The sequence below is a fragment of the Ranitomeya imitator genome, chromosome 7, assembly GCF_032444005.1.
Source record: "Ranitomeya imitator isolate aRanImi1 chromosome 7, aRanImi1.pri, whole genome shotgun sequence".
Taxonomy (NCBI): domain Eukaryota; kingdom Metazoa; phylum Chordata; class Amphibia; order Anura; family Dendrobatidae; genus Ranitomeya; species Ranitomeya imitator.
Window position 1 is genome coordinate 87969475 of NC_091288.1, and position 19458 is coordinate 87988932.

At 43.4% G+C, this 19458-nt stretch overlaps 1 protein-coding gene across 1 annotated transcript in view; it reads right to left on the reverse strand.

Annotated features, from left to right (window-relative positions):
- Positions 1 to 19458, reverse strand: part of LOC138644788 (caspase-8-like) — a 115926-nt gene that overhangs the window by 53943 nt on the left and 42525 nt on the right. Inside the window, exons 2-4 of the mRNA XM_069733598.1 lie at positions 18038 to 18372; positions 11452 to 11548; positions 5994 to 6129 (exon numbers count right to left, since the gene is read on the reverse strand). Of these exons, the coding sequence (XP_069589699.1) occupies positions 5994 to 6129; positions 11452 to 11548; positions 18038 to 18333 (529 nt within the window). The 5' untranslated portion in view covers positions 18334 to 18372. The remainder of the gene's footprint in view (positions 1 to 5993; positions 6130 to 11451; positions 11549 to 18037; positions 18373 to 19458) is intronic.

The following is a 19458-nucleotide window of genomic DNA, read 5'->3' on the forward strand; positions in this document are numbered from 1 at the left end:
CCCCGCAGTGGCAAGTGACCTCCACCTGCCCACGCATGTGTCGGCAAATGGTATGACGCTCAAGGTAAAAGAAAGGTGGTTGGCTCCAGGCTTTGGTAATTTTGCTCGGAACATGTGTGCTGCATGCGCTATATGCCTGGCACACAATCCAGGTCAGGCCATTAAAACCCCAACCAAGCATCATGTAAGACCACTGTATCCCTTTCAAAGACTCCAGATCGACTACATCCAACTTCCTAGGTACAATGGATACGAATATGTGCTTGTGTGTGTGGACATGTTCTCAGGGTGGCCAGAGGCTTATCCAGTTCGTAAAGCCTCAGCAAAAACTACTGCCATTAAAATAGCACATGAACTGATACCCCGTTACGGCATGCCTGAGGTGATCGAGTCAGATAGGGGTACCCATTTTACTGGGGAAATATTCCAGAATGTTATGAAAATGTTGGGAGTAGAAAACCAGTTTCACACTCCATATCATCCACAGAGTTCAGGTAAAGTGGAAAGATTAAATGGGACAATAAAATTAAAAATCCAGAAGGCCATGGCAGAAACAGGAAAGCCTTGGACCGAGTGTCTACCACTTGCCCTGTATTCCATCCGAAACACCCCAAGGGGGAAGGCTAAGCTGTCACCACATGAGATTCTTTTTGGTAGAGCAGCAAATTTGGGTTGTTATTTTCCACAACAACTGATGTTGAATACTGAGACTTTAACTGCTTATGTACAAGAATTACAAAAACGTTTAACTAAAGTGCATTCGCAAGTTTTTGCTTCCCTTCCAGATCCAGAAAATCTCGAAGGAGGCCACAAGTTGGAACCTGGTGATCAAGTCTACGTGAAAAGACACACCAGAAAGACTCTGGAACCGAGATTTGACGGACCTTTCCAAGTCCTGTTAACAACTCCAACAGCAGTCAAGCTTGAAGGAAAGGCATCATGGATACATGCAAGCCATTGCAAAAAAGCAGTATAAGACTCATGATATTGATGTTAATAATGTTAACCTCAACGGAGGCATGGGAAAGACTGAATTCTCTAGCCCCTTTGAACAATAGATTCGTACAACATCATAGAAAATTAGTGCATGACTTGTTAAATAATACGTTTTGTAATATCACAAAAAGAATGACTAAAATGATCGACAAGGTTTTGAATGGAATATGTCAAAGGGGGGATTGTGAAGAGCAGAACAAAAATGATTACCTCAATGAATAAAAAATAAAAAAAAAAGAATTTGTGATAAATATTGACCTGTCCATTCAAGGACATTTTAGCTATAGTATGAAATCCTGTTTTTCTTGTCTGTGGAATTGCCTTTGTACTGTTTGTTGTGAAACTGCCGCCCACGAAACTGTTTTCTTTTCTTTCTTTCCCGTTTTGTCTCTTTGTTTAAACATGCAAAACTTGTATAACCACTAACAACTATATAAAGAAGGGATAGCACTTTGAAGGCAGGCGTGCTTCAGAGACTTCCCAGTGATACACTATACAAGACGTGTCTTGTGTATTATTTCTGGTGATGCCCCACTTCCAAAGGCTGCTCCGACTGAGTGTGATCCCGACAATACCAACTGACAAGTTCCTGTGGTGTGTCCTGATGAAGGAGTCTTGAACTCTGAAACCCGTAGAATAAAAAAGCCACATGTACTAATAATTCTGGAATTCTAGTGATTCAGCAGCACAGAAATTTACCATAATTATCCCAATCTGTATCTAACGGCTGGTCCTTCCTGGACTCGTGGATCTGCTGCAGCGAATCTTTTCAATGCTTCAACTCAGCTACATCTGGTGAGTGCAATCCTATGGATTAACCTTTTAACCTTCTCAGATAAGACACTATTTGCGATCTTTCCTTCAACAGTTTTTATAGGATTCCCTTTGGTAGTGGCATGAGTGAAAGCCAGGCAGCTGCAGGAAGCCAGCAGCTGCGGCTAACACTGTGCTCGCTATTAAACAGCAATGAATATTCACTGCTCTCCACGCACATAGTCCTGGCATGGAGAGCAGTGAGTATTCCGGGAGATGTCCTCGGCTTGTAAGCAGTGCATGACATTCCTGCCATACTCCGCTTACAGCAAGAGAAATTCACTGCACATTCTTTTTTTTCATATGTGCAAAAAATTTTATTCATGGGAGCAGGTAAAAACAAAATTATAGCTTAGGATTTGAGCGACAAAGTTTAGACTTTTCGACCCACCAGGGTCTTTTTCGCTAAGTCGTTTTAGGTTAATGGAGCAAGAGAAGTAAAAGTTTCCTAATGGTAGGACACTGCACAAGGTATGTGTGCTGCTATGTAATCGGTGTTTGATTAGGAGCGCCCACAACTGTCTGTACTGTACTTCTCTTGCTCCATTAACCTAAAATGACGTATAAAAAAAAACCCTTGTGGGTCAAAATGTCTTAACTTTGTCGCTCAAATCCTGAGCTATAATTTTGTCTCTACCCGCTCCCATGAATAAACTTTTTTGTACATATGAAAAAAAGAGTGTGCGGTGATTTTCTCTTGCCTCAAGTCATGGGGTCATGTACCCCGTTGCAGCTGCCCCTCGACAACTTACCAAGTGCACACCAATCTACTGAATATACAGTTTACAAGCATATATCAGCTGCTGTCATAGGAACTGTGAGGGAGCGCAGGGAAGGTAAGTATAATGGTTTTTTTTTTTTTAAATGTTTTTCTGATGTGGGCCATGCATACCAGGATGGCGGTCAATCATACCAAGATAAGGATGTGGTTCCTGCATACCAGGAGAGGGATGAGGAGGCAATGCATTCCAAGATGGGGATGGGGGCCAATCATACCAGGATGAGAATGGAGCCATGGATACCAGGATGCAGATGGGGGCCCTGCAGACCAGGATAGGGATGAGGGGACCATGCATACCATAATGAGGATGGGGCCAATCATACCAGGATAATGATGGGGCGGATGGCCGACGCTGCTAAAGGAGACCGCTGGGGCTGATGGTGACGCAGCTGGGATGGTTCTACTCCCCACAGGTGGAGCAGGGCCCCAGGGCTACTGGTCCCGTTTATGTCAGGCTTCGTGTACCTTGTGGTGTAGGACTCAGGGAGCAAGAGATCACGGAATGACACAAGGGCTGTAGTTTTCTTTTCCTTTACTTGATGGTTGATAGTACAGACAGGGGTACTAGTAACAGATCGTAATGGAGAGCCGGGCAGCCTGGAAGCAATTTTGGATACACCTGGCCAGGTAGGTATGGAGGCCTTCATTCTGTGCTGTCCTCCCTTTTTTTTCTTACTGCCTCACCGCTCGTCCTCCTGCTGCTGTCACTCACTGTTTTTAAAAACAAACTGTTGCCCGCATGGCAGGCAGCTCGAGCCTATCACAGGTGCAGCTCCTTTGTGTCGGCTCCAGGCTCTGGTATGCTGCTGTGCCTCCGGGTATTAGATCGGGCCAGGAGACCTGCAGTCCCCTGCCCTCCGGATTTAGCTTCCAGGACTTCAGTACCCACGCAACCACAGACTCCGGTATCTGATTCCTAGCGCTCAGCTCTGGGGCGAGTAATCACAGCTCCACTTCCCAGGTTCTGCTCTACTTCTCTCCTACTGACACCTGGTAAGGGGACCCCTCCTTGCTTCCAGGCATGACATTACTCCCTGTGAGGGAGGCAATGCCACTGTGGCAACCAGACTCCTGGGGTGCCACAGCTAAGAGCGCTGACCACCAGGCGGCGATCATAGCAGTTTGGCAATGACAACCACAGGGGTCTCCAGCAGACCCTGGTTTGTCCTGCCAACCCATCGGCGACCCGCGGTCATGTGACACGGGTGCCGAGGGGCAAAGCTAAGACGAGCATCCGGTTTGCGAGAGTTAAATAATGCTGTCAGAGATTGACAGCGGCATTTAACTAGTTAAAAACGGCGGGTGGATCGCGATTCCACCAGCGGCTGTTAGGAGCACGTGTCAGCTGATTAGATCAGCTGTCATGTGCTGAAAAAGGGGTGGGCTCATCGCTGAAGCCAGCTCGAAGGGGGGGAGGGGGGCGACCTATGATGGAAATAGTACATCATAGGTCTTGATGGGGTTAAAGCGTACCTGTCATTAGGATTTTTCTCAGAAAACTACAGACAGTGTCAGGTTGGCGCTGTTATACTGATTAAAATGATACCTTGGTTGATGATATCAGTCTTGTGGTTGTTTAGTCTGTATTTGCAGTTTTCAGTTAATGAGATTCTCATGCTCTGGGGCGGTGTATGTGGTGCTCTGCTTACATACTCATCTGTATGGGCTTATGACAGGTCACCGATCCTCCAGTGACCTGTCCCCTATTTTACATAATGCATATAATATTGTTGACTTAGAAACATAAAAAAAAACCTTTACAACCAGCAAAATGCTGCCGGCGAATGAGCGGTAGCATCTACGTTTACCAACAGATGTAATGTAATGTAATTAAGGAATGTCAGTTAACAGGAACAGGGGAGTTCAATATAAGATCTGAAAGACAAAGCAAAATTTCAGTGAGAGCTGCTTGTAGGATTGCAAATCAGAGACCCTTTCAGAACGATTTAGCAGACTCTGGAGTTGTGGTACATTGTTCTAATGTTTAGGGACACCTGCACAAATATGCCATCATGAAAGAGTCATCAAAAGAAAACCTCTCCTGCGTCCTCACCATAAAATTCAGCGTCAGAAGTATGCACAAGCATCAATTTTAAGGAGTGGTTGCACCAAATATAATACTAAACCGGGTGCTATACCCTGCATTGAAGGTTCAATAACATTAATAGAAGAAAGAATCAATGCAATAAGGATGTGAACACCTAATAGATGAATAAGTATACAATTTTATTGATACAAAAAGGACACCCATAAGAGTAATAAAATCACTTAAAAACATGCAACAATACAAAACCATACTCCTGCCCAAGTGTAGTCTATAACCAACTAGTACAACAAATTGATATACCGTATAATCAAAAGATAACCATGGAAATTAGTTGGAAATAAACAAATGCTGTTTACCCTCAATGAGCTCAAATAACCATGCACTGGTGAAGAGGTCGTGTGAATGCAGTGCACACTGACAATAAGGGTATGAAGGTACATCCTTATTGCATTGATTCTTTCTTCTAATAATGTAGAAGTATGCAACAGAACATCTAAACAAGCCAGGCACCTTTTGGGAACAATTCCTGTGGACCAATGAGGATAAAATAGAACTCTTTGGCCATAATAATCAAAAGGTATGTGTGGAGAAAGAACAGCACAGAATTTCAGGTAAAGCATGGGGTTGGACCAAACCATGCTTTGGGATTGTGTTTCAACCAATGCCACGGGGAACATATCATGGGTAGAAGGAAGAATGGATTCAATTAAATTTCAACAAATTATTGATGCAAACGTAACACCATCCGTAAAAAAGTTGAAAAGAGGATGGCTTCTACAAATGGATAATGCTCCTAAACACAAATCAAAATCCACAATAGATTACCTCAAAAGGCGCAAGCTGAAGGTTTTACAATGGCCCTCACAGTCAACTGATCTGATCATCATTAAAAATCTTTGGCCAGACCTCAAAATAGCAGAGCATGCAAGAGGACCTAGCAATCTCACAGAACTGGCTACAAAAAGCATTTACAAGGGAGTGCTACTAGGTACTAATCATACAGGGTGCCCAAACTTTTGCATTAGCCCAGTTTTGTTTTTTTAATTTTTAAAATGTAAAAGATTAATACGGTATATATTTCTTTTTTTTCTGCATAAAATACAAAGGAGTGTGTCATGTTTAACTTTAAGCCTTTTAGAGATCCTTTCATATTCGACTTGCTTAACTTCACAATAACAGTAATTTTGACCAGGGGCGCCCAAAAGCTTACATGCCACTGTACAGTATATGATCAAGCAATCGTTAATAGGTTCTTTTCTAATCATATATCAAGTGCCATTCAGGTAAGATTGCAGTTCTGGGCAATAGAAGATAAAATTAATTTTGAAAGATTCTCTAAAAAGGAAATGTGCCAACCTCTCATCTTCTTGTAATCATTTATCTTCCTAAGAAGTTCCGGCGAAACAATGCGTACTGCCTTTTCCAACACATCCAGGTTATCCTCAGATAATTGTTCATTTTTCTCCAGGTAACTCAAAACCTCAAGGAATTTCTGCAAAGGTATGGTAAATGATAAAATTATGAAATAAGTAATTAATTAACAAATATACTAATGCTAATGAATGGGTTTGCAGGTTCATCACGCCTACCACTGCGACAGAGTGAGAGGTGGTAAAGAACCCTTTTAATGTTGACAGTGAAAACTTGAATATTCATAGATTAGAAGCACAAACCAAATATTAAACCTCATATGCTTTCATTTCATTATCACATCTGCTTTGGAGCACAATCTTAAGCTACCTCAAAACTACAGTACAGAATATTAGGGTTTGAAATAATCTGATATTTATGACAGATATATTTTCGGCGTCTTAGCAAAGGAACGCACAGAACGCCTACACTCACATTATCGTAAGGCCATTCTAACCCCACCAACTTAATGTCGGACCGATGAATGGTGCTATCCATGCCATGTTTCATCTCCATACAAAGATAAAATCATGATAAGAAACAGGATGACAATATCTACCACCCGGGACCTTCTGGGGCGAAGATATACTGAAAGATAAAGTTCTCAAAAAACTCTAACAGACCTAGCACATCCTACAACAAGATCCCATAGAGAGCAGAATAAATATGCGCCAATCTTTACTGCATTATTTGGGAGGCAGAATTAACAAATCAACAGGTCAAGAATTGATTGGAAGAGAGAGGGAGCCCCCCCCTCTCTCTCCTAGCCTTCTAAATGTTGTGATCAATATTGATCGTAGATTTTAGGGGGGGGGGATAAAATTCCGGGAGCGGTCTCCTGTTAGAGACAGTTGGGTCTCTGCTTTAAGCCGAGCTCCTGGCGGCAATCCCCACGATCGCCATGATGTACCATACATCAAAGATTAGGAACCACTATCCAATCATCATGTAAAGATACGTCAAAGATTGTGAAGCACTTAATAGCTGTTTCTCTTGCGTATGTATGTACAGTACAGACCAAAAGTTTGGACCCACCTTCTCATTTGGGCTATGTGCACACGTTGCGGTTTTTACCGCGGAACCGCAGCGATTTTGATGCGGCAGGTCCACAGCAGTTTACATTGCATTTACAGTAAACATGTAAACCAATGGGAAACCGCAAACCGCTGTGCACATGCTGCGGGAAAAACTGCGCAGAAACGCAGCGGTTTACAACCCGCAGCATGTCACTTCTTTGTGCAGAATCGCAGCGATTCTGCACACATAGAAATGCATTGATCCGCTTACTTCCCGAATGGGGCTGTGTCCACCATGCGGGAAGTAAGCGGATAATGTGCGGTTGCTACCCGGGGTGGAGGAGAGGAGACTCTCCTCCAGGCCCTGGGAACCATATTTGTGGTAAAAAAAAAAAAAAGAAGAAAGAATTAAAATAAAAAATAATGATATACTCACCTCTCAGCGCTGCACGCGGCCGTCCGGTCTCAGGTTTGCTATGCAAGCAGGACCTGCGGTGATGTCGCGGTCACATGACCGTGACGTCACGAAGGTCCTTCTCGCACAGCATCTATGGAACCGGACCGCCGCCTGCAGCACCGAGGAGATTGGGACGTCAGAGGGTGAGTATAACCATTTTTTTTTTATTTTTAACATTACTATTGATGCTGCATATGCAGCATCAATAGTAAAACAAGTGCAGGAGTAAAACCCGCAGCAGAAACCGCAAGACAAAACGTGATAAATCTGCAGGGATAACCGCAGCGGTTTTGCCCTGCAGATTTATCAAATACGCTGCGGGAGAACCCGCAGGGACCCGAACCTACGTGTGCACATAGCCTTAAAGATTTTTCTGTATTTTCATGACCATGAAAATTGTACATTCACACTGAAGGCATCAAAGCTATGAATTAACACATGTGGAATTATATACTTATCACAAAAGTGTGAAACAACTGAAATTATGCCTTATATTCTAGGTTCTTCAAAGTAGCCACCTTTTGCTTTGATGACTGCTTTGCACACTCTTGGCATTCTCTTGATGAGCTTCAAGAGGTAGTCACCGGGAATGGTCTTCCAACAATCTTGAAGGAGTTCCCAGAGATGCTTAGCACTTATTGGCCCTTTTGCCTTCACTCTGCGAGTCCAGCTCACCCCAAACCATCTCGATTGGGTTCAGGTCTGGCGCCAGGTCATCTGGCGTCGCACCCCATCACTCTCCTTCTTGGTCAAATAGCCCTTACACAGCCTGGAGGTGTGTTTGGGGTCATTGTCCTGTTGAAAAATAAATGATGGTCCAACTAAACGCAAACCGGATGGAATAGCATGCCGTTGCAAGACGCTGTGGTAGCCATGCTGGTTCAGTATGCCTTCAATTTTGAATAAATCCCCAACAGTGTCACCAGCAAAGCACCCCCACATCATCACACCTCCTCCTCAATGCTTCACGGTGGGAACCAGGCATGTAGAGTCCATCCGTTCACCTTTTCTGCATCACACAAAGACACGGTGGTTGGAACCAAAGATGACAAATTTGGACTCCTCACACCAAAGCACAGATTTCCACTGGTCTAATGTCTATTCCTTGTGTTCTTTAGCCCAAACAAGTCTCTTCTGCTTGTTGCCTGTCCTTAGCAGTGGTTTCCTAGCAGCTATTTTACCATGAAGGCCGGCTGCACAAAGTCTCCTCTTAACAGGTGCTGTAGAGATGTGTCTGCTGCTAGAACTCTGTGTGGCATTGACCTGGTCTCTAATCTGAGCTGCTGTTAACCTGCGATTTCTGAGGCTGTTGACTCGGATAAACTTATCCTCAGAAGCAGAGGTGACTCTTAGTCTTCCTTTTCTGGGGCGGTCCTCATGTGAGCCAGTTTCTTTGTAGCTCTTGATGGTTTTTGCCACTGCACTTGGGGACACTTTAAAAGTTTGCCCAATTTTTTGGACTGACTAACCTTCATTTCTTAAAGTAATGATGGCCACTCGTTTTTCTTTACTTAGCTGCTTTTTTCTTGCCATAATACAAATTTTAACAGTCTATTCAGTAGGACTATCAGCTGTGTATCCACCAGACTTCTGCACAAGACAACTGATAGTCCCACCCCATTTATAAAGCAAGAAATCCCACTTATTAAACCTAACAGGGCACACTTGTGAAGTGAAAACCATTCCCGGTGACTACCGCTTGAAGCTCATCAAGAGAATGCCAAGATTGTGCAAAGAGGTCATCAAAGCAAAAGGTGGCTACTTGAAGAACATAGAATATAAGACATAATTTCAGTTGTTTCACACTTATTTTGTATAATTCACCAAGTGTTAATTCATAATTTTGATGCCTTCAATGTGAGTGTACAACTTTCAGTCATGAAAATACAGAAAAATCTTTAAATGAGAAGGTGTATCCAAACTTTTGGTCGGTACTGTATGTGTGTATGTGTGTATGTATGTATGTATGTAGGTACGTACGTACGTACGTACGTACGTACATACATACAGTCATGGCCAAAAGTATTGACACCCCTGCAATTCTGTCAGATAATACTAATTTTCTTCCTGAAAATGATTGCAATCACAAATTCTTTGGTATTATTATCTTCATTTAATTTGTCTTAAATGAAAAAACACAAAAAGAATTGTCCTAAAGCCAAATTGGATATAATTCCACGCCAAACATAAAAAAGGGGGTGGACAAAAGTATTAGCACCATTCGAAAAATCATGTGATGCTTCTCTAATTTCTGTAATTAACAGCACCTGTAACTCACCTGTGGCACCTAACAGGTGTTGGCAATAACTAAATCACACTTGCAGCCAGTTGACATGGATTAAAGTTGACTCAACCTCTGTCCTGTGTCCTTGTGTGTACCACATTGAGCATGGAGAAAAGAAAGAAGACCAAAGAACTGTCTGAGGACTCGGGAAACCAAATTGTGAGGAAGCATGAGCAATCTCAAGGCTACAAGTCCATCTCCAAAGACCTGAATGTTCCTGTGCCTACCGTGCGCAGTGTCATCAAGAACTTTAAAGCCCATGGCACTGTGGCTAACCTCCCTAGATGTTAATGGAAAAGTAAAATTGACAAGAGATTTCAGCGCAAGATTGTGCGGATGTTGGATAAAGAACCTCGACTAACATCCAAACAAGTTCAAGCTGCCCTGCAGTTCGAGGGTACAACAGTATCAACCCATACTATCCGTCAGCGTCTGAATGAAAAGGGATTGTATGGTAGGAGACCCAGGAAGACCCAACTTCTTACCCCGAGACATAAAAAAGCCAGGCTGGAGTTTGCTAAAACTTACCTGAAAAAGCCTAAAACGTTTTGGAAGAACGTTCTCTGGTCAGATGAGACAAAGAGGCATTCAAAGAAAAGAACACGGTCCCTACAGTCAAACATGGCGGAGGTTCCCTGATGTTTTGGGGCTGCTTCGCTGCCTCTGGCACTGAACTGCTTGACCGTGTGCATGGCATTATGAAGTCTGAAGACTACCAACAAATTTTGCAGCATAATGTAGGGCCTAGTGTGAGGAAGCTGGGTCTCCCTCAGAGGTCATGGGTCTTCCAGCAGGACAATGACCCAAAACACACTTCAAAAAGCACTAGAAAATGGTTTGAGAGAAAGCACTGGAGACTTCTAAGGTGGCCAGCAATGAGTTCAGACCTGAATCCCATAAAACACCTGTGGAGAGATCTAAAAATGGCAGTTTGGAGAAGGCACCCTTCAAATATCAGGGACCTGGAGCAGTTTGCCAAAGAAGAATGGTCTAAAATTCCAGCAGAGCATTGTAAGAAACTCATTGATGGTTACCGGAAGCGGTTGGTCGCAGTTATTTTGGCTAAAGGTTGTGCAACCAAGTATTAGGCTGAGGGTGCCAATACTTTTGTCTGGCCCATTTTTGGAGTTTTGTGTGAAATGATCAATGTTTTGCTTTTTGCTTCATTCTCTTTTCTGTTTTTTCATTTAAGACAAATTAAATGAAGATAATAATACCAAAGAATTTGTGATTGCAATCATTTTCAGGAAGAAACTGAGTATTATCTGACAGAATTGCAGGGGTGTCAATACTTTTGGCCATGACTGTATGTATGTATGTATGTATGTATGTATGTACGCTTACTGTGAGTTCCCCAATAATCGGCCTACTAGTGGAAGCAGCCGTGGCCTTGTCCATCATTTGTCAGTCAATTGTGTAATTGTCCTGACAATTGGAGGTAGCGGAGTCTTGTCCCCTGAAAAATTGGTGGCAGAAGTGGGATCTGTGCGAACCCCCCCTCGTTGGCTCTTATAGTTGACAAAAGGTTATCAAAATGTTGTTCCACAAACAACCCCCTGAATGATCCAACTCCTATAAAATTAAATTATTTAGTAAAAAGATATACTCTTTAACAGATGAGTAATCAAGCTCTAGTACAATTATTACCTTGCCTTCCTCATACTTCTTTGGAATATCTAAGAGGAATAATATAGTCCTTAGGTCGTCAGAGGTGATGTTTTCATAAAGCTGAAAAAGCATTTGCCTGCATTGGTAAAAAAAAAAAAAAAAAAAAACATACAAAAAAAAATTTGATCATTACATAAACATACTTCAAGTTAGATAAAGAAAAAACAATATGACAAAAAGGTAAAATAGGGTAAAATCACCAGATTAACCCCTTAGTGAAAGCCAATTTGGTACTTAATGACCGAGCCAACTTTTACAATTCTGACCACTGTCACTTTATGAGGTTATAACTCTGGAACGCTTCAACGGATCCCGCTGATTCTGAGATTGTTTTTTCATGACATATTGTACTTCATGTTAGTGGTAACATTTCTTCGATATTACTTGCGACTATTTATGAAAAAAACGGAAATATGGCAAAAAAATTTAAAATTTTGCAATTTTCAAACTTTGTATTTTTATGCCTTTAAATCAGAGAGATATGTCACAAAAATAGTTAATAAATAACATTTCCCACATGTCTACTTTACATCAGCACAATTTTGGAAACAACATTTTTTTTGTTAGGGAGTTATAAGGGTTAAAGTTGACCAGCAATTTCTCATTTTTACAACACCATTTTTTTTTTTTAGGGACCACATCACATTTGAAGTCATTTTGAGGGGTCTACAGGTCCTTCTCAAAAAATTAGCATATAGTGTTAAATTTCATTATTTACCATAATGTAATGATTACAATTAAACTTTCATATATTATAGATTCATTATCCACCAACTGAAATTTGTCAGGTCTTTTATTGTTTTAATACTGATGATTTTGGCATACAACTCCTGATAACCCAAAAAACCTGTCTCAATAAATTAGCATATTTCACCCATCCAATCAAATAAAAGTGTTTTTTAATAACAAACAAAAAAACCATCAAATAATAATGTTCAGTTATGCACTCAATACTTGGTCGGGAATCCTTTGGCAGAAATGACTGCTTCAATGCGGCGTGGCATGGAGGCAATCAGCCTGTGACACTGCTGAGATGTTATGGAGGCCCAGGATGCTTCAATAGCGGCCTTAAGCTCATCCAGAGTGTTGGGTCTTGCGTCTCTCAACTTTCTCTTCACAATATCCCACAGATTCTCTATGGGGTTCAGGTCAGGAGAGTTGGCAGGCCAATTGAGCACAGTAATACCATGGTCAGTAAACCATTTACCAGTGGTTTTGGCACTGTGAGCAGGTGCCAGGTCATGCTGAAAAATGAAATCTTCATCTCCATAAAGCATTTCAGCCGATGGAAGCATGAAGTGCTCCAAAATCTCCTGATAGCTAGCTGCATTGACCCTGCCCTTGATGAAACACAGTGGACCAACACCAGCAGCTGACATGGCACCCCACACCATCACTGACTGTGGGTACTTGACACTGGACTTCAGGCATTTTGGCATTTCCTTCTCCCCAGTCTTCCTCCAGACTCTGGCACCTTGATTTCCGAATGACATGCAAAATTTGCTTTCATCAGAAAAAAGTACTTGGGACCACTTAGCAACAGTCCAGTGCTGCTTCTCTGTAGCCCAGGTCAGGCGCCTCTGCCGCTGTTTATGGTTCAAAAGTGGCTTTACCTGGGGAATGCGGCACCTGTAGCCCATTTCCTGCACACGCCTGTGCACGGTGGCTCTGGATGTTTCCACACCAGACTCAGTCCACTGCTTCCTCAGGTTCCCCAAGGTCTGGAATCGGTCCTTCTCCACAATCTTCCTCAGGGTCCGGTCTCCTCTTCTCGTTGTACAGCGTTTTCTGCCACATTGTTTCCTTCCAACAGACTTACCATTGAGGTGCCTTGATACAGCACTCTGGGAACAGCCTATTTGTTGAGAAATTTCTTTCTGGGTCTTACCCTCTTGCTTGAGGGTGTCAATGATGGCCTTCTTGACATCTGTCAGGTCGCTAGTCTTACCCATGATGGGGGTTTTGAGTAATGAACCAGGCAGGGAGTTTATAAAAGCCTCAGGTATCTTTTGCATGTGTTTAGAGTTAATTAGTTGATTCAGAAGATTAGGGTAATAGGTCGTTTAGAGAACCTTTTCTTGATATGCTAATTTATTGAGACAGGTTTCTTGGGTTATCAGGAGTTGTATGCCAAAATCATCAGTATTTAAACAATAAAAGACCTGACAAATTTCAGTTGGTGGATAATGAATCTATAATTTATGAAAGTTTAATTGTAATCATTACATTATGGTAAATAATGAAATTTAACACTATATGCTAATTTTTTGAGAAGGACCTGTATATGATCGAAAATAACCAAGTGTGACACCGTTCTACAAACTACACCCCTCAAGGTTCTCAAAACCACATTCAAGAAGTTTATTAACCCTTTACGTGCTTCACAGGAACTGAAACAATGTGGAAGGAAAAAATGAACATTTAAAATTTTTACTTCAGAACCATTTTTTTTTTATTTTCACAAGTGTAAAAACAGAAATTTAACCATAAATATTGTTCTGCAATTTCTCCTGAATACGCCGATACCCCATAAGCGGGGGTAAACCACTGTTTGGGCGCATCGTAGAGATTGCAAGAGAAGGAGCGCCGTTTGACTTTTTCAATGCAGAATTGGCTGGAATTGAGATCGAATGCCATGTCACGTATAGGCTAGGGTCACATTGCATTAGGGCAGTCCGTTTAGCGCATAGCGCTACAGACTGCGCTAACGCAATGTCCCAAAAGGGATCACGTTAGCTGATCCCGCTAGCGCAGATCCCCGATCTGCGCTAGTGGGGAATGGACCGCGAACGCTGCTTGGTCAGTCACTAAAATGACAGCACATCGCTAGCGTACGCCCAATGTGGACATGCGCTAGCGATGCGTTCGCCATTACAGGCAATGGCGGCGTTAACGGACTACGTTACACCGCGTTATGCCGCGGTGTAACGTAGTCCGTTAAACGCAGTCACATAACGCAATGTGACCCTAGCCTTAGAGAGCCCCTGATGTGCCTAAACAGTGGAAACGCTCCACAAGTGACACCATTTTGGAAACTAGACCCCTTAAGGAAGTTATGTAGATATGTGGTGAGCACTTTGAACCCCCAAGTGCTTCACAGAAGTTTATTACGTAGAGCCGTGAAAAAAAAAAAAAAAATCGCATTTGTTTACACAAAAATGATCTTTTCGCCCAGGGTAACAGGAGAAATTAGACTACAAAAGTTGTTGTGCAATTTCTCCTGAGTACGTCGATACCCCTTATGTGGGGGTAAACCACTGTTTGGGCGCACCGCAGAGCTTGGAAGAGAAGGAGAGCAGTTTTACTTTTTCAATGTAGAATTGGCTGTAATTGAGATCGGACGCCATGTCACGTTTGGAGAGCCCCTGATGTACCTAAACAGTAGACACCCCCCAAAAGTGACCCCATTTTGGAAACTAGACCCCTTAAGGAACTTATCTAGATGTGTGGTGAGAACTTTAAACCCCCAAGTGATTCACAGAAATTTATAAAGTAGAACCATGAAAATTAAAAATCTTTTTTTTTTCCTCAAAAATGATTTTTTTAGCCTGCAATTTTTTATTTTCTCGAGGGTAACAGGAGGCAATGGACCTCAAAATCTGTTGACCAGTTTGTCCTGAGTATGCTGATACCCCATATGTGGGGGGGCACTGTTTGGGCACCCATCGGGGTTCGGAAGGGAAGGAGCGCCGCTTGGAATGCAGACTTTGATGGAATGGTCTGCGGGCGTCATGTTGCATTTGCAGAGCTCCTGATATACCTAAACAGTAGAAACCCCCCCATAAGTGACCCCATTTTGGAAACTAGTCCCCCGAAAGAGCACATCTAGATGTGTGGTGAGCACTATGAACCCCCAACTGCTTCACAGAAGCTTATAATGTAGAGCCATGAAAATAAAAAAATCATATTTTTTCCACAAAAATGATCTTTTCACCCCCAATTTTTACTTTCACAAGGGTAGCAGCAGAAATTGGACCCCAAAATTTATTGTGCAATTTATGCTGAGTAGGCTGATACCCCATATGTGGGGGGACCATTGTTTGGGCGCATGGCAGAGCACAGAAGGGAAGGAGCGCCGTTATGGAATGCAGACTTTGATAGAATGGTCTGTGGGCGTTATGTTGCGTTTGCAGAGCACATGATGTACCTAAACAGTAGAAACCCGTCACAAGTGACCCCATTTTGGAAACTAGACCCCCCAAGGAACTTATCTAGATGTATGGTGAGAACTTTGAATGCTCAAGTGCTTCACAGAAGTGTATAATGCAGAGTTGTGAAAATAAAAAATATATTTTTTTCCACAATAAAGATTTTGTAGCCCCCAAGTTTTTATTTTCACAAGGGTAGCAGGAGAAATTGGACCCCAAAAGTTGTTGTCCAATTTATCCAGAGTACGCTGATGCCCCATATGTGGGGGTAAACCACTGTTTGGGCGCACGGCAGAGCTCAGGAGGGAGCACCATTTGACTTTTTGAGCGCAAAATTGACTGTCGTGTTTGGAGACCCCCTGATGAACCTAAACAGTGGAAACCCCCCAATTCTAACTCCAACCCTAACCCCAACACACCCCTAACCCTAATCCCAACCCAATCCATAATCCTAATCACAACCCTAACGATAATCACAACCCTAACCCCAAAACAACCCTAATCTCAACCCTAACCATAACTCTAATCAAAACCCTAAATCCAACACACCCCTAATCCTAATCTCAACCTTAACCTCAAACCTAACCCTAATCCCAATAAACCCCTAACCCTAATCCCAACCCTAACCTTAACCCTAATCCCAAGCGTAACCCTAATGCCAACCCTAATCCAAACCCTAACCCTAATCCCAACTCTAACCCTAACTTTAGCCCCAACCCTAACCCTAAATTTAGCCCCAACCCTAACCCTAAGGCAACATTCACACTTGCGTCATGTGGCATCTGTCGCAATCCGTCATTTTGGACAAAAAATGGATCCTGCAAATGTGCCCGCAGGATGCGTTTTTTGCCCATAGACTTGTATTGCTGACGGATGGCGACGGATGGCGACACGTCGCGTCCGTCGTGCACTGGATCTGTTGTGTTTTGGCGGACCGTCGTCACAAAAAACGTTCAATGTAACTTTTTTTGTACGTCGCGTCCGCCATTTCTGACCGCGCATGCGTGGCCGTAACTCCGCCCCCCTCCTCCCCAGGACATAGACTGGGCAGCGGATGCGTTGAAAAACAGCATCCGCTGCCCACGTTGTGCACAATTTTCACAACGTGCGTCGGTACAATGGGCCGACGTATTGCGACGGCCCCGTACTGACGCAAGTGTGAAAGAAGCCTAACCCTAGCCCTAACCATAAATTTAGCCCCAACCCTAACCCTAAATTTAGCCCCAACCCTAAATTTAGCCCCAACCCTAACCCTAAATTTAGAACCAACTCCTCCAGCTGCCTGCCGGCAGATCATGGCGGGTGCACTGCGCAGGCGCCCGCCATTTTCTTACCGGATGAAGAAGCCGGCGGGCAGGAGGGGACGCAGGCGGACCCAGGGACACCGGTAAGTATAGCCGGGTCCCCGAATCCCCCTATTTCTCTGTCCCCTGATGTGCAATCACATCAGAGAACAGAGAATGACAGATCGCTTTTTTTTTTTTTTTTTTTTTTAGCGGCTGCCGGTAAAGGCTATGTTTACACGTAGCGTCCGGTCCCTGCGGGTTCTCCCGCAGCGGATTTGATAAATCTGCAGGGCAAACCCACTGCGGTTATCCCTGCAGATTTATCACGTTTTGTCCTGCGGTTTCCGCTGTGGGATTTACTCCTACTATTGATGCTGCATATGCAGCAATATGCAGCATCAATAGTAATGTTAAAAATAATAAAAATAATGATATACTCACCCTCTGACGTCCCGATCTCCTCGGCGCTGCAGGCGGCGGTCCGGTTCCAAAGATGCTGTGCGAGAAGGACCTTCGTGACGTCACGGTCATGTGACCGCGACGTCACCGCAGGTCCTGGTCGCATAGCAAACCTGAGACCGGACGGCCGCATACAACGCTGAGACTTCAGAGGGTGAGTATATCATTTTTTATTTTAATTCTTTTTTTTTTTTTTTTTTTTTACACAAATATGGTTCCCGGGGCCTGGAGGAGAGTCTCCTCTCCTCCACCCTGGGTTCCACCCGCACATTATCCGCTTACTTCCCGCATGGTGGGCACAGCCCCATGCGGGAAGTAAGCGGATCAATGCATTCCTACGGGTGCAGAACCGTCGCGATTCTGCACAAAGAAGTGACATGCTGCGGGTTGTAAACCGCTGCGTTCCCGCACGTTTTTTCCCGCAGCATGTGCACAGCGGTTTGCGGTTTCCATAGGGTTTACAGGTTACTGTAAACGCAATGGAAACTGCAGCGGACCCGCAGCTGCAAAATCGCCGCGGTAAAAACCGCAAAGTGTGAACATGGCCAAACAGTCCTGTAGTTTAAGACTGAACAACCCCTTTAAAATCTTAATTTTCAAAAGGGATGTACTCATTTAAGATGAGTATTGTGGGTGACAATAGACAATTAAATGAAAACATTAAGAACTTACCTATACAAAGACACAGTACTCTTTTCTTTTAAGGCTTCTTGGACATGCCACTTGCTGGTTTCCAGCACTTTTAACAAACTGTGCTGACCTATGATATAAAGTAGTTCAGCCAGAAAGTCATATCGGTCATCTTCAAATAGACCTTTCTTTTGGAGCTCAGTAAATAGTTCTAGACTTGACTTTATGGTTAACAGTTTCTTGTTTGGAAGCACATCCGAACAAAGGAATTTCAAAGATTCCAAATCCTCTTGGCTGAGTTCATTATCAATCGAAACAAGCGTGCTGTGAAAATCCATTGGTCAGAGCGCATTGGGCACCGAATGTGCCTTCCCTTCCTAAAATGGGATAAAAAAAAGAACAGAAACTGGTAAACTATAAATAACAATCTGCTCTATTTGGCATCCATAGACCGCCAAAAAGTTAATATCCATGGGCGAGTCATTTAGCGTTTGGTGTGAATTCCAGGCCAGAATCTGCATGCAATGCACAACATGTAAACATATATAAAAAACTATGAAAATTCACTTTCCTGGCATATCCTAATTCTGAGTTGTAGTTCCCCCCATGTAACACAAAGGCTAAAATAGGAATAAGAATTAGTATGTAGGAGACTTGGCTTCTGAATCATTGGCAAAATAAATTTCCCTAAATTTACTTATCTTTGACTGTGAGGAATCAATAGACACTTAAAGTGAATCTGTCACCAGGCTTTTGCTGTCTAAAGGGAACCTGTCACCCCAAAAATCGTATATGAGCTAAGCCCACCAGCATCAGGGGCTTATCTACAGCATTCCATAATGCTGTAGATAAGCCCCCAATGTAATGTGAAAGGTAAGAAAAACAAGTTATATTTTACTTACCCAGGGGTGGTACCAGTTCGATTCGGGTCTGATGGGCGTCGCGGTCCGGCGCCTCCTTTCTTGTCTTCCTGCCGCGGCTCCAGCGCAGGCGTACTTTGTCTGACCTGCTGGGGGCAGAGCAAAGTACTGCAGTGTGCAGTCACCGGGCCTCTCTGACCTTTCCGGGCACCTGCGCACTGCAGTACTTTTGTCACGGGGGTATTGGGTAGACTAAAGCTGATTACCCGGGCCCCTGCGATATCCCTCAGACTAGGGAAAACCCTGACTGTCCCTCTCCCAGAATATACACTGATGGTGTGCTTGTCTGGGCCGCCAGGCCTGACCCTGACTCCTGTTTCAGCCCTATGCTGAAACCTCCACCCGCCACCCAGTGATAAGACCACACACCAACCTACACAGAAAGTACAGACAGGGAAAACTAAAAACGCACCTCGCCGCAGACACAAAGGAAAACACTATAATGTGCACAGGGCAAAAATAAACACAAATATAGGAAGGAGAATTGTGACAAATTATAATACACCACCAGATACGATACTTCAACTCCTAGACCACCACTCC